The sequence below is a fragment of the Apus apus genome, chromosome 17, assembly GCF_020740795.1.
Source record: "Apus apus isolate bApuApu2 chromosome 17, bApuApu2.pri.cur, whole genome shotgun sequence".
Taxonomy (NCBI): domain Eukaryota; kingdom Metazoa; phylum Chordata; class Aves; order Apodiformes; family Apodidae; genus Apus; species Apus apus.
In genome coordinates, this window is record NC_067298.1 from 5,910,277 (window position 1) to 5,925,387 (window position 15,111).

Below are 15,111 nucleotides of genomic sequence, written 5' to 3' on the forward strand. Positions count from 1 at the left end.
AGTTTGGGTGCTAGGAAAAGAAGTAATTAGGAACTCAAGTACAATAGTGGAGTGTTGGACTGTGGTTTCTTGGGCATCTCCTTGGAGATGGTGAGAATTACGTTCTCTTGAAGTACATTTTAGTAAGAGATATTAGAATAAAATAAGACACATGTAAATAGAAATAGGAACTACATGGTATTCAAGTAAAATTTTTATGCAAAGCAGATAAAGAAGAAATTTCACAATCTCTCAGTCTAGTCTGATTTATGGACTGCCACGCATGTGTATTTTCCCAGGGTATTTTTCACTTTTACTATCTGTGACCAGCTTCATTTTTATTGTAAAGCTCTAAAGGGGCAACCACATCTGGAATGACAACCACATGTTAGGATTGTTGCTTGTTCTTCATGACCTTTTTCGGTTTTTCTGTTTAATACACACCATCAAGTGATGGTTTACAACAGAGCCAGCACAATGAGAGGAGCTGCATGAGAAATGTGTGAATTTGGGATGCTTGCAAACTGCCACAAGACCACTGCTAGCTTGAAAGCAGCTCTGAAACACTCTCCTTGAAAAGCTTAATAGCTTTTTTTATTATTATTTTCTGGTAGAGTAACTTTTGACCTTTATCCCTCAGAGCTTGTGCCAAGGGCTCTTACAAAAGCCTTACATTTTCATTAAAGGCCTGAAAAGTTGCAGTTGGTTGTAGTTGGATAAATAGTCTAGAACATATGATAACATGAAGGGATCGCTGGAAACAGCCCCTCTTTTAAGAGGGCCTGGAATTTATAGCATTTGTGTTGGCAGCAGATACAGAAATAGAAACCAGGAGACCTTCCTCTGACCACTAGGTAAAAGGAGGTCTCTCAGAATTTTTCTTCTAAAAATTGGGGGTTTCTTTAGATGCTTAAGGCAGTGTGTACTCTGTTCTTCATGTACACATGTGCATGTATGCATATGGGCTATTTTGGGGTGTGGTTTTGGATTTTGAACCTTTCCCAAACAGAGCAGGTTTTTACTTGGAATTCAAGGCTGTTTTATTTCGTTAGTAAAAAAAGAGAGGAGGATGGGATAGAGCTCTCTAGGCTTCAGAGCTTGACCTGTTTTTGTGTTTCTCTGATGGTTCTTCTTTTGGGACTCTGCTTAAATCTAAACTAAACAGTGCTCATCTCTTTTTAAATAAAAAAAATCAATGAGGAAAGAAACTCATCTGCAAGCAATTGACCAACATAACAGAAAACTGACAAAATGCTTTGCTCTTCAGCCCTTCCAAACTCAATGTGGATTGGGTTTGAGATTAAGGAAGGATGTTTTGTCTTCTGTTTCCGTGATAACATCCTGAGTGCTACAGCCAGTTATAAAAGGTGGCTGGTGCTGGTCTTTAGTCACTGTAAACCAACCCTTGGTCTGTTAGGGAAAAACAACACTCCCCTTCCTCTTTTTAAGAAAGTGTTCATGTCAATCCCATAGCATTCTGCTCCCTATGTGTGCAAGCCAAGCTGTGAAGCTGAGGCTGTGACAACAATCTTTTTCCTTTTCTGCACTCCATTTTGATCAAGCACCAAAATGAGACAGCATTCCCTGCAACATCCAAATACTGAACAGCCATCCTTACATTAAGTTAATCAGAATTAGTGTTCACTTAATTAAAGTTGCTGAACATAAAATAAGTCTCGCTTCCCAGAGTTCCTGCTGTTACAGAAACACTTGGGGGTCTTTCAGAGGAGGGAAGCCTAATTGGAACACTAGCTGCAGGTACTTCTAGCTCTGTAAAGCTATTTTTGTTTGTGTTGTAAGATCACCAATACTGGTTATTACTGCCTGCTGCTGTTCTTTCTATAAGGGAGGTTTTGCATCAGCCTTCTTCCAGGTATGCAGTTTGTGGTCTCTAAAGCTTAATCTTTTGACAGTTGGTTATAGTGGGAGGACTAATTTGCTTCAAGGTCCCCCCAGAGACATCTTTTCTCCAGGCTGAACAACCCTAGCTCCTTCAGCCTTTCCTCACAAGAGAGGTGTTTCAGCCTTCTGATCTGTCCCTCCTCTGGACATGCTCCAACAGGTCCACATCCTCCCTGTGGCCTCCAGAGCTGGATGCAGTGCTGCAGCTGAGGTCTCGCAGAATCACCTCTCTGGTTCTGCTGGCCACATTTCTTTTGGTGCAGCTCAGGATGTGCTTGGCCTTCTGGGATGCAGCTGCACAGTGGTGACTCATGTCCAGCTTTTCATCCACTAGTACCCCCAGGTCTGTTTCCACAGGGCTACTCTTCCAGCATGTCTTCCCCCAGCCTGTATTGATATCTCTGGTTGCCCCACCCCAGGTGCAGGACCCTGCACTTGGACTTGTTGAACCTCAGGAGGTTTATCTGGGCCCACTTCTCTAGCTTGTCTGGGTCCCTCTGGATGGCGTATAAATCTTCATAATTGAAGGGTTTTGCTGGAGGAGAAGTAGTAGTACAAGACTTGCAAGGCCTGAGAGGCAGGGTAAGTTAGTCTGTGCTGAGTTCTGTTCTTGTGGCTAGACTTGATTGTACCTCAACTAATTTAAAGTTGCCTCAAGTGTTCTTGTGTTGCATACAAAAAAATCAAGGTGGTTTTGAAGTGAAAGCTTGAATGCTAATTCCTAGCTACATTCCTCTCTTTGGATGTATCTTTGTTACAACACTTTACTTGCCAACCAGTGCTACTGTGGCTTTCTTGACCCACTGTAGTTCTCTCTATATGTGGAGCTCTGCAGGGTGAATACTGCATGGAATTGTAGTTGCAACCTGACTTTATTTCACATAGTTAAAGTAACATCCTTTCCTGTAATCTAACACATCTTCTCCCCATCAACCCTTACTGAAGGTTAAGGGAATACTGGATTTACCTAGAAACTTTTATATGGAATGCACCTCCAGTGGTAAGTAGATTTTGAGGACAATATTACTTAGTTTGGAAGGAGAAGCTAAGATCCTAGAATAGCTGTATCCTATGACTTTCATTGTCATTTTTTATTTGTTACTTTCAGCTTAATTTTGTATTTTACTTTAGAGTAGATTTCCAGGTTCCTTGAAGACGAATGGAAATGACTTAGTTTCTTTAAGAAGAAATATCTCTTAAGACAGCACTTTGTAATCCAGACACTAGCCTTTTGATTTGCTCAGCTTCAAAATTTGCTGTCCTTGATTCTTGCTTTCAACAGCTTGGCCTGCTGAAAATGCTTGTCAATGTGAAAAGTCTGTGTGTGCCATGGTGAAGTAATAGTTGTCACTTCAGATAAGGCTTCTGACAAAAGCACTGCTTGAGGAGTGGGGAAGAAGGGCCCTTGTTTTTAGTATTTGGTGTGGTGGGAAGACTTTCTGAAGTATTTTTTTGCTGTTGTTTGCATTTTATGCTCTTTTTGTGTCTTTAGAAAGATACGGGTGGAAGAAGTGTCTCTATAGTGATGGTGAGAATTGGGGAGAGTGTGAGAATGCAAACCTGTATCCATAACACATTACTCCCTTATATTACAATCTATGTGCATTATTTAGGTATTGTGTTATAATCTTTGCTAGTTGAGTGCAATTTAAGCAGCAGTCTTTCTCTGTTTCCAGTAACACTTGTTCAGTGGTTGTTGAGCATTTTCACAGCTTTTTATATCCATCTAGAGAGCAAGTATTCACAGTCTTAAAGCATGTCTAAATGTGCTGCTTTAGCTTTTCATCTGAAAAATGTGGGTATTTTATATTTCCTGTGTGTGATTATGATAAATTAAATTTAAGGAAAAAACTAAAATATTTCAGCAGTTGTGTGTTCTTGAGCTAGTCACCTTAATTGTCTAATGTAACTTTTTGCATTGAAGTGAAAATTAACTGTGCTGTGTTATTGCCATGATGAGTAAAACAAGAAAAGAGACATTCTGACATGGCTTGACCTTTTGATGGTGTTAGGCAGCCAGAGAGAGGAGGATTCCTTTGTTCGGATTTCATGCACCATGAGGATGAGGGAGGGAATCGCAGGTTACCAGGCAGTGTCTTGTGTTGTCTTCTACAAAACCCTGAAGAGATTAATTTGAATATCCAGTGGTGCCATTTGCAGTGAGTCTGGGGGGAAAGAAAATGCTACAGAATGGACTGTGTTGACCTTGCCCTGTGGAATCCTTTGAAGCTTGCTGGTTTTGTGGCTACTTTGTACCTGTTTTTTTGGTTGTTTTTTTGAGCAGCAAAGGAGCCATTTTTCTCTGAAATGCAAAGCTGTTGTTAAAGTACCTCTGTGGAGGGTGAGAGTCACATCCTCCCAACCACCATTCCACTCTGGGACAAGTGATTTCCAGACCTGAAAATTCGGTTGCAGCATTGCTGCCATTGAATCATTTGTTCACTCTGTAAATTTTAATCCTTGCCCTAGGCTGAGTATCCTGAGCACCTTCCTTATGTTCCTGAGATTTTGGGGGTGCCTTGTTTTCCTTGTGGCAGTGCAACATTTCTCAGTGAGGAAAAAAACCCACATTGGCAGCTAATAGGTTGTACTTGAGCAGTTTTGTTAGCTTCTGTTTCAGTTAGGACAGCAAGAATGGGCTCAGCCAACACTCATAACCCTCCTGGAACAAGTTCCTTGGGTTTTGTCTCTTCCAAACCCAGTCCTGATGAATTTGGCTAAATTTGCAAGCATGTATGTATGTTTTACACCTTATGTTTAGTTTCATGTTTGCATATGGGAGTCAGCTTGAGAGTTGAGTTGCCAGATCTGCTTGTTATGTTCTGGTTTAGTGCTTGCATGTTCCTGAAAGTTGTTTGGTTTTGAGAGGATCAAGACTGGTGTGCAACAATTCACAAGGGTGGAAAAGCTGTTTTTATAAATATTTGCCAGGTATGGGCTTGAAAATGGCCAGGAATGCTTGTTGTGCATGAGCTGTTCCAGTTAAAACTTGGTGACTGCCTTGTTGTGTGGCTCTTCAGCTGTGCCTCTTCTGTTTCCATGGGAACAGATGGGCTTTTGTTGATAGGAGATCTGTTATCAAACTCGGAAACTGACAGGCAGCAGTTGAGCCACTCTTACTGTAAAGCAGGGCTGAGTGAAGGCCAGGAACATCACATGGCAGTGTGTGTTCTAATGTAGTGCCTAAAAATATCTTTCCTTCTTCCTCCTCTCAGGCACAGATACCCCAGTGTGAAAGGAAGAGTCACTCTGGCCTGGACGGGATTAGACCTATAGCAGACAAGGGGATTGGCTGCAAAGGAATGTTTTTTCTTTTGTCCTATGGAAAGAGCAAGAGTTTGTAACAGTTGTTGAGATAAATAAGTGTGCCTTTTAAATTTTTTGCAGACTCTGAAGTCTGTCTCAGTTTGGAGCAGTAAATCTTTAAATTGAATTTTGTTCCTTTAATTTATCTGGTTTTATTTGTACTTGGGGAAACTTTCAAAGTAAAATCCAGTGATAAATGCAGTGCTTAGACTAAATTTTATAGCTTTGAGTCTGGGAAAATCTTACCATAGTTCAGTTAAGAATCTTCTATCTTTCTTACAGGCATAGCACTGTTTTTAAGTACCCAGATGATAAACTTGAATTTTAAATATTATCTGGAAATCACTTGGAGGCCATGTGGATGTATGGGCTAGATGGATTTACTGGATGTGTTTCTTAAAGTGTTTTGCAGCAAATGGTTTAATTACTTGAAGTCAGTTACTTCAGTGGGTTTTCCTATTTACAAGACAAGAGAGCAATGTCAGATGTAAATGTCAAAAAGCCAGACAGACCAGTGCAGAGAGTTCTTACATGTCTTCCCAACTTACTTTTTAGTTTTATTTCATGCACAGATGTTACTGTTGTAAGATTTTTTTGCAAGCTGAAATTTTACATGCAGTTGTCATAATAATAGCTACATAACTTCATAGCAGCCACCAGAATTCCAACCTTGTGCACAACTGCAAAGGTTTAAGGTGCTTCAGTACAAGTAATTTTTGCCTGATGAAGCATAAAGAGCAGTTCCAGGGTTGTCTGAGACACTCTCAGAAAAATTAATTTTATAGATCTCTGTGTGGAGGTGATTCCTCTTGAAATGATAAGTGGACAAGGAGCTTTGTAAAGAGAACAAACAGTGTGTGCCATTGCCTTTGGAGGAGTGCACAGTGAAAGACCTGGAGAGGGTAAAACGGGTGTTTAGAGGGTGACTGTGTGTAAGGGCTCTCTGGTATATCTTGTAGGGCTTGGATAGTCTGGCTGTCTGCCAGGCTCTCCGTGGAGCTGTGACAGCTAGTTAAAATGAGCCTAGAAAGGACAACTGGCTGTGAAGATACATCAGTCTGGGTGTGAAGCAGGGAAAAGTCCTTGGAGCAAACAAAGCCACTCAAGAGGAGAGCTGCGGAGGTGTCATTATTACAGCAGAAGTCTCCTGAACAGGCTGTACACACAAATGTGTAGGCAGCTCACCTCACTATGCCTTTTATCCAGCTATTTTTTTTTCTGGTCACAAAGCTTAATGCATGCCTCAGCAATGCTCCCTCACTGGCATTTGGCTTGAGGCCAAGCATTAATGAGTACCCCAAGCCCTATGTGATTTGGCTCCTCCAAATCTATTAGCATATCTTCAGAGCAAGATAAAACTGATTAAAATCATTTACATTTGAGCATTAGAATTTCTGATAATTTTTAATGCCTACTGCCAAAAGCACAAATACGTGGTGAGGTCCTTCCTGTGAAGCTACAATTTACCTATTATTATTATTATTATTATTATTATTATTATTATTATTATTATTATTATTATTATTATTATTATTATTAAAAAAGAGCAGACTGCCATATCCCTTAACTGCTCTCTGATTGTAATGAAATGGGTTTGTAGTGCACAATCTTATAAAAAATTTAATCAGTGCCATCTTTGATAAAGGAATGCACACTATTGCATAAGGTTTGGCTTATTTAGACATCACATTAAAATGCATCATGTTTCTGTTCTGTTGTATTGTAAATTACTCTAGTGGTGGCAGCTGAGCTATGTAACAACCAGACTTCCTGGTCATTCAAGCTATGTGCAAATTTGTAAGATCTGGGCTTCTTTATTTATAGTTTTTAATCTCCATCTTCCTGGTTCAGTATCCTAGAGGTGCCTGCTGGTGTGATCTACCTGTAATTTATATTCATAGAATCATAGAATGGTTTGAGCTGGAAGGGACCTTAAAGATCATCAGATTCCACCCTCCTGGCTATGAGCAGGGACACCTCCAACTAGACCAGGCTGCACAAGCCTCATCCAACCTGGCCTTGAACACCTCCAGGAAGGGGGCATCAACAGCCTCCCTGGGCAACCTGTTCCAGCACCTTGCTACCCTCATGATGAAGAATGGAGTTGAGTTGGTTTCTGCACAGGATGCCTCCTTGCAGTCAGTACAGGGGTGGTGAGAGATGTGCTGCAAGGCAGCTCAGCAGACATCAGCTGATCTGGGACAGCTCTCTGTGTGCAAGCTGTTACCTCAGAGCCTGTAGCAGAGCCACACTTGAACTGCCCATGACCTGTGGTCAGATTATCCCTGCTAAACGCCTCAACTGTGATGCCTGCTAGAGCAATGCTTGTAAACAAATAAATGGAAGCCCACAGGAATAACTGCACAAAAGATAGCTTGAATTTTTTTGTCCATATAAAGGTACTTAGGAACTTTTAAGTATTTTAAGTCTCTTGAACTGGAGATAATCCTGAACTGTCTTTATCCATGTTCCGTAGATGCGGCCATGCTCCTGTGCTAGTTTCCTGGTGGAAGTGATGGCATCAGGGGCATGTACATGTACCACCAGCCTCTTTGGTGGGAAGTTAAGGAGCAGCCTAACTATACCCTCTATAATTCACTGAGAAGGTTCAGATTCTGTTCTCTTTTTGCTTCACTGCATTTTATTTCACTAGGTGTAGATGTTTTTCTCTTTTACACGTAGCAGTCAGCAATGAGGCAGGTGAGGTTATTGATGTGTCGTTTTTTTGAAAGGCAGCAAAAATTCATCTTTAGAGTTTAGTTTTCTGAAGCACTCCCATCAGCTGTGAGAATTTTAAGGCCTGTGCTTGCAAATTCTTGTCTGCTTTTCCTTTTTAAAATTTCCTCTTATCACTCTTCCAAAAATGAAACATAGCGAGATTACGAGAAATAAGCACAAGTTGGAAATTACAGTCATTGCTTGTGAACATTTTGGATTTTGGTGAGCATCTTCACCATAACTGCATGTGTCTTTAGTATGTGATCTCTGGGTCTGCATTCATGTTGTCTTTCTCTTTGCATTTCCTCGTGTTCCCACGTTCAGGCAACACTCATCATGTGATACTTCTGTGACTTGAGGCTTTAAGTATATCTCTTTTTTTTAAACTCAGATCTAGCCTTTTAGTTGGCCATTGTCACAGTGTTGAAAACACCCTCAGGAAGCTGAAAATGGATGGAAGTGCTGGGGAAAAACTGTTGTGGGGCTTAAATTGAAAGGTTCTGGGTGACGTTTCCTTCCAACATCAAATAAAATCTTTTTGAGGAGTAGTTTCAATGTACAGCATTATGACTGTAAGTAAAGCCATGCTACTTTATTCAAGAGCCTCAGTGTGCCAGGCTGGTCTATTACACTGCACCAGTAGACAGAAATTCAATGAAAAATAAAGCACCAAAGTTTTTAGAGCAGGTTGGAGTATCAATTTGCTTTTTAAAGCTACTTATTCACATGGCTTTTCTCTTGTGACTCCTGATCTTTCATTTTAGAATACAGCTAAAACAAGAAAAGTGTACATTTATGGGAAAAAAAAAAACACCTTTATTCATATATATTTGCTGTGGTTTACCTAAAAAATACTCTAACAGAGTCACTTTCTGCTGTCTGATTTAACCTGGTTTTAACTTATATGGGCAAAATCAGCTGAAGCTGCCAGTTGTATTTGCAGCTGGGCCTGTGCTCATGTTGTCACGAGGGAGTTTTTCTTCTAAAATTCTTCATCATACAGATGCTACCTAGAATGTCTTAACACATCCAGTGTGCAACCAGTGGAAATGCAGAAAAGCTGTATGAAATCACATTTAGGCTGAAAGCATCAGGTTTGTTAGCTGAATACAGGAAAAAGTAATCATTAGAAGTGATAAAGATTCAGAATTTCTCGGTTTACAGATTTTGGACAGTTTTTTGGTGATGACAGGCAACTTAATCTTTGGCAGAGATCTCAGTCTAGTTATGTTGTGGACTTAGTGGCTTTTTTACAAAAGTGTGAGGTTTTGGCACTAAAATCCTTTGGCTATTTTGTTACTCATCCAGCTTTTTTTTCAGCACAGTTCTGGTGTGAGGCAGTGGACCAGGATGTCTAGCACCATTATTTTATACGTTCATCTTACAAGAGTAGTCTATGAAACAAGAATGGAAAGAACACACTAGTACCTTTGTCAGTTTTGCTGTGTCTTGAAATGTGGTCACCTTATTTTTTTGCTTCCTTCAGGTTTTGAATGAAGAATGTGATCAGAATTGGTACAAGGCAGAACTCAATGGAAAAGATGGCTTCATTCCCAAGAACTACATAGAAATGAAACCACATCCGTAAGTAGAGCTTTGGTGATAGGCTCCCTTGGTCTTGTGCATTCTCTCAAATAGAAGGAAGGTTTTCTGCTGAGCACTTCGAGCACTTTAAACTTCGTAGTTTACCAGATCTACCAAAATGTGATAAGAGATAAATCATAGAATCATAGAATGGATTGGGTTGGAAGGGACCTTAAAAATCATCTAGTTCCTACCCCCCTGCCATGGGCACGGACACCTCCCACCAGCCCAGGTTGCTCCAAGCCCCATCCAACCTGCCCTTCAACACTTCCAGGGATGGGGCAGCCACGGCTTCTCTGGGCAACCTGGGCCAGGGTCTCACCGCCCTCACACTAAAGAATTTCTTCCTAATGTCTCACCTAAATCTCCCCTCCTTGAGTTTTAATCTGTTACCCCTTGTCCTCTCACTACAAGCCCTTGAAAAAAGCCCCTCCCCAGCTTTCCTGCAGGCCCCTTTCAGATACTAGAAGGCCTCTAGGAGGTCTCCCTGAAGCCTTCTCTTCTCCAGGCTGAACAATTCCAGCTTTCCCAGTCTGTCTCCAGAGCCTGCTCCAGCCCTCAGATCAGCTTCATGGCCTCCTCTGAACTCTATCCAGGAGGTCCGTTTCCTTATGCTGGGGGCTCCAGAACTGGACACAGTGCTCCAGGTGGGGTCCAGGAGAGCTGAGTAAAAGGGGAGAATCTCCTCCCTTGACCTGCTGGCCATGCAGCCCAGGACATGGTTGGTTTCTGGGCTGCAAGCACACATTGCCAGCTTATGTTGAGCTGTATCCCAAGAAGGAGGGGAGGTATACAACTTTAGTGCAACCAAGTGGGAAGTGAAGCAGGGATGCATAAGAAAATTCTGAAATTATTTAAAGCTTTTGCTTTCACCTCTAGAGATGGCTTCCTCTTTGAGAGGAAGATCTGGTGACGTTAGCTTTTCTTCAGAACAACTCTATTCCAAGGAGTGTTCTGCAGCTTCTGTCTCTTTGCTGCACCAAAACCTTCACTGTAGGAAATACTCTGATTGGAGCTCTTGTTATTAAATGCTCTCCTCTAAGGTCAGTCATCTGTATGGTTACAGCTGTGGTAAGAGTTGCTGTCTTGTGTGACCTGTTACTCAGAACTGAAAGCTGTACTTTTCTGTTGTAAGATGGTTCTGCTTTTCCCACGCCATGTGACCTATCACTCAGCCCTTGTTTGCCTTTCATCTTGGATCAGTCCAGAAATACAAATGTAAATGTGGGTAAGAATCCTGTGACCAGGGGCTGTTGGTCAGTGCTGGTGATCTGGTTGCCTGAGGTAGGTTCACCCTTGGTGTCACAGAGGTGGTCAGCCTGTGGCTTTGACTTTCATGCAGCTGTCAAGTTCAGATGTGGCTTCCATGGTGCAGCTGTTTCATATGACTGTGGATGGGAAGCTGCTGAGTTGTCCTGACTGTAGGAGAAAGCAAGAATATAGGCTACAGAAACAAGTAATATCAGCATTTTAAAACCTTTCTGTGACCAGCTCAACACTCCTCTGTGGTAAAGCAGAGAGACCTTGAGGGAACTTTTCTCACTTGGTCTGCATGTAACTCCACTCCTGGCATCTGCCTTAGCTTTCTGACACATTATATGAGTCTTTGATCCCAGTGCTCTGGTTGGAGTCAGAAAAATTGGATTCTGGTCTGCAAGAACAACCAGCTGCTGAATAAAACTACTCATTCTGTCTGCTGAAGTAATCATGTCCTACCACCTGATGTAAAAAAGAGACTAGAAATTGGGTTTGATACAAAATGCTCTTTCCAGTTGTGGAGAATGGCTCAGTCCATAGACAGGATCTGGTCTCTAGGGCTCTGATGTTTCTGAAGAGAAACCTCTGAGTGAAATCCCAGTGTTTCCTTTGGATTTTGTAAATACTCCTTTTTTTTCTTTTTTTTTTCTTTTTTTTACGATTCCTACCCGCTAAAATAACTGTTTTCCGTGCTTCATCCTTAATAACTTACATTTTCTATATCATCCACTCTGCAAATCATGATTAAGGCATGGGTGACTGCTCCTTAGGAGGATGAAGTAATAAAGCAGACTGTGTAATTACTCCCCACTGATTATCTTCGGGTACTAAGAAATGCTGCTGTATCATACGGAAGTTCAGTAGTGACCAACCACCAGTGCAGTACTTCTTTGTTGTCTTTGAGTTGATGGCATCATACAGTTTGGACAATCAAAACCTTGCATAAAGGGATGTGGGACTTTATTCTGTAGTGGCAGAGAGGGGCACTGAGTGTCTTGCTTGAGCTAGGCATTTCATCTGCTTGAATTTAGGTTATAGAGGCCCAGTTATTAAGATACTGGTGCAGACCACAGTTGACATTTTAGCTTTGGCCAAGGATGTAGCCAGTTCCCAGGGTAGTCCTCTTAGCCTCACAAAGCAGGACTTTGTTGTGGATCAATCCTGTAGATTAGTTTTTTGTTGTGATGTTTTATGTGATAAATTGCAGCTAAAATAGGGTGGGAAATGATGTGAGTAATGCATTACATTTTGAGTGGGCTTCTTTTCGCCTCTGAAAAGAAATCATGTAATGTGAGGATTTCACTCTTGCTACATCTCTGCTTCACTAAACTGGGTGAAATAAGGCTGTTGCAAACACCTGCTTATCAAGTCACAGTTGCTTCATTGCCATGAAGAAAGGCTATGAAAAAACTGCATGGTTCAGTAGCCTGTCTTGGAGTGGCAGTGTGGGCTGTGGAGTTACTTGCGTTAGGAATAATTTCATCACTGTGTGAATATCTACATCTGTCTCTTCCATTAAAGGATTACAATTCTTAACTTTCCCTATTGTTTTTTTTCCTCACTCCACAGGTGGTTTTTTGGAAAGATTCCCCGGGCAAAGGCTGAAGAGATGTTGGGTAAACAGAGACATGATGGTGCCTTCCTCATCAGGGAGAGTGAGAGTGCTCCAGGGGACTTCTCCCTCTCAGTCAAGTAAGTAATACCCAGGAGCAATCCTGTGTGGTAATCAGGCCATCTACTGCTCATTTGGACTCATGCATAAAGGACAGGTGACTGTCAATGCTGTAGAGCAGGAATAATCTTCTAGATGCCCTTTAGCAGTCCTGTTCTTCCAGTGATATTTATTCCCTCTTTAATAGAACAAATATATATGCTCTGGTTTGTAATGAGACCTGGTGGCATGTCTGGCTCATGTAGTCAGCCAGCACTATCTGTTGGTTTGTGGATCCTGTTCCTCCTTGCAGCCAACTTGCAGTGTGCATGTTTTCTCCCATCTTCCTCCATTCCTCTTCTCCAGTACAATTTACTACTCCTTTCTCTGTGTAGTGCACTTCAAAGTCTATTTCTCTTGTCTGCTTGACACATGCTTTGGGAGTACTCATGTTGTCTAGCACTGGGATGTGGAGCTGTGAAAACAGAGGCCTTTTCCATCTCTCACAAGTGCTTCCATGTAGAGAAACTCAGTCTAGTAACAGTGAAGGGAAGAGGAGCAGTTCTCAGTACTGGCTGTTAACCAGCAGGAGTTCCTGCTAGTTAGTCATGGCCCACAACTACTATGCTGGCCAATCTGAATTCACTGCAAAATAGAGGTACTAAAAACTTGAAAGAGTAGGTGACATAATTTAATGTGGATTGGGGGGTATCTGTCCTCAGCAGTTGAATTTTGCCTTTTTCTTTATTTTCTGTAACCTTCCCCTTTCTTACCAGAAATGACCAAGATTTTCTCCAGAATCCTAACTATAGTATTTTATTATTCATGCATGATTCCTAGTTTGCTCTATTTTCTGTGACTATCAGTGATCTGTTTTGGCAGGATTTATTTTTTTTTCTGGTCACCTTTGGTCTATAACCAAATTTTTGTCTTGTATAGCAGCCCTGAGTCATGCCCACAAACTAGATAAAAGCCACTGATTTTAGGAGACGTTTATACATCTGTCTTGGATACAAATATTTGATGTGCATGGAAGCTGCATTCCATAAAGTGCATTCCTTTTAAGAAACATGAAGTTATAATAGTGTAGCTCTGCCTGCCTCTTAGCTTCGTGTTGCCACCTGGTGGTCATGTCTCCATTGATTTATTTTTTTTTCTATTTGTTTAATTTAGAAATGTCTTTTTCCTTAACAGTGATCTGCAGGATTTGAAATGGTGAGAAGCTCTCAGGTTGAGGAAGGGAGAGCAGAGGCAGGACCTGAGTTGTTTCATGTTAGGTTTGCAGCCAAGATAGTGTCTACATTTTCAGCTGATGTACAGAAGTTGTGCATGCCAAGTGGGGAACAGTTATCCCTCGTGTTTTAGACTGAAGGAAAAATGCTGATGTGCCATTCATCTGGAAAATCCCACGGGGTTCTTTGGAATTCCCCTTTATTCAGAGTTGAATTATTGGAAAAGTAGCTTCAACTGAATGTCATCATCTGTCAGAAAGAATTGTTAATTGGAGTTGCTGCCTTCCACATTTTCTGTCCTTGGTTTTGAAGGACCAGAGAGATCCTTTTGTTTTGCAAGACAGTCTTTTGCATAAGTCCAGACTGGCTGTCAGAAGAGACAATCCTAAGCTCCCTGTGGCAGTGTATTCCCAGCAATTTGCCTGTAATGGGCCTGAGGCTGGTGTGCTGTGTTGTCACGTGCAGCTGTGTGAGAGACTGAGGCAGTGAGGAGTCAGCACCACAGCAAGAGGAGCACAAACCTGAATTGGGTCGAGTCAGTTGTGAAATTGCTGAGTGTGAAGAGCAAAACTGAAGTGCTTGTACTGTTTTGACTTCAAAATCTTGTCTTTGGGAATGTGGAGTGGAAGCTACTTTAATGTAACCTTGCATTTGTCCTGCCAAGTCCATGGTAGGTGTCTTGAGGCATTCTGTGCACTGTGTTCAGCATCTCAGGTGACTGCACACATACATCAAAAAGTCCATGCAGTGGCTGCCAGCTGTGTGACAATGTAGTGTAACATAAGAAGCTGAAATACTGCTTTGTCATGCAGGATAAAGAGTGCTGTGATACCAGAAACCCTTTGTGAAAAGACCTGAGACTTCTGCAAATTCAGAGTGGTTTGAAAAGCTGGTTTGAAGCTGAAGTCCTGCCATAAGGCAAGCACATGTGAAGCTTGCTGGAATTTTTTCAAAATAAATTCAATATTTGCATTCTGTGTCTCTGATCACTGATTTCTGTAAGATACAATTGGCAAGTGGTTTTCAGACGTTTTTTACAGCGTCCAATTGGTGTCTAAATTATCTGTGTCATTTACAGTTTTCGTTGTGCCCTGAAGGATGATTTTGTTCCAGATTCTGTGCTGAGGATCCCAAAAGAGGAGTTCTCAGTGACTAACAATGTGGGGTTTTTTGTCCTTCATTCTTTCCAAACAGGTTTGGAAATGATGTGCAGCACTTCAAGGTGCTTAGAGATGGGGCTGGCAAGTATTTCCTCTGGGTGGTGAAGTTCAATTCTTTGAACGAGCTGGTAGATTATCACAGATCCACATCTGTCTCCAGGAACCAGCAAATATTTCTCCGGGACATTGAACAGATGCCACAGGTAAGAGAAGTGTCCTCCCAGAGTACACTTTTCAGACTATTGAAACCACAGTCTGAAGTGCAATTGCATCTTGAAGTAAATGAGTAGGGATGGAGAGAAGCTGATTGACATTTTTCTTG

At 41.5% G+C, this 15,111-nt stretch overlaps 1 protein-coding gene across 1 annotated transcript in view; it reads left to right on the forward strand.

Moving 5' to 3' along the window:
• The window catches only part of GRB2 (growth factor receptor bound protein 2), a 46,214-nt gene that overhangs the window by 27,524 nt on the left and 3,579 nt on the right, over positions 1-15,111 (forward strand). The window contains exons 3-5 of the mRNA XM_051634742.1: positions 9,392-9,489; positions 12,316-12,438; positions 14,824-14,992. Of these exons, the coding sequence (XP_051490702.1) occupies positions 9,392-9,489; positions 12,316-12,438; positions 14,824-14,992 (390 nt within the window). The remainder of the gene's footprint in view (positions 1-9,391; positions 9,490-12,315; positions 12,439-14,823; positions 14,993-15,111) is intronic.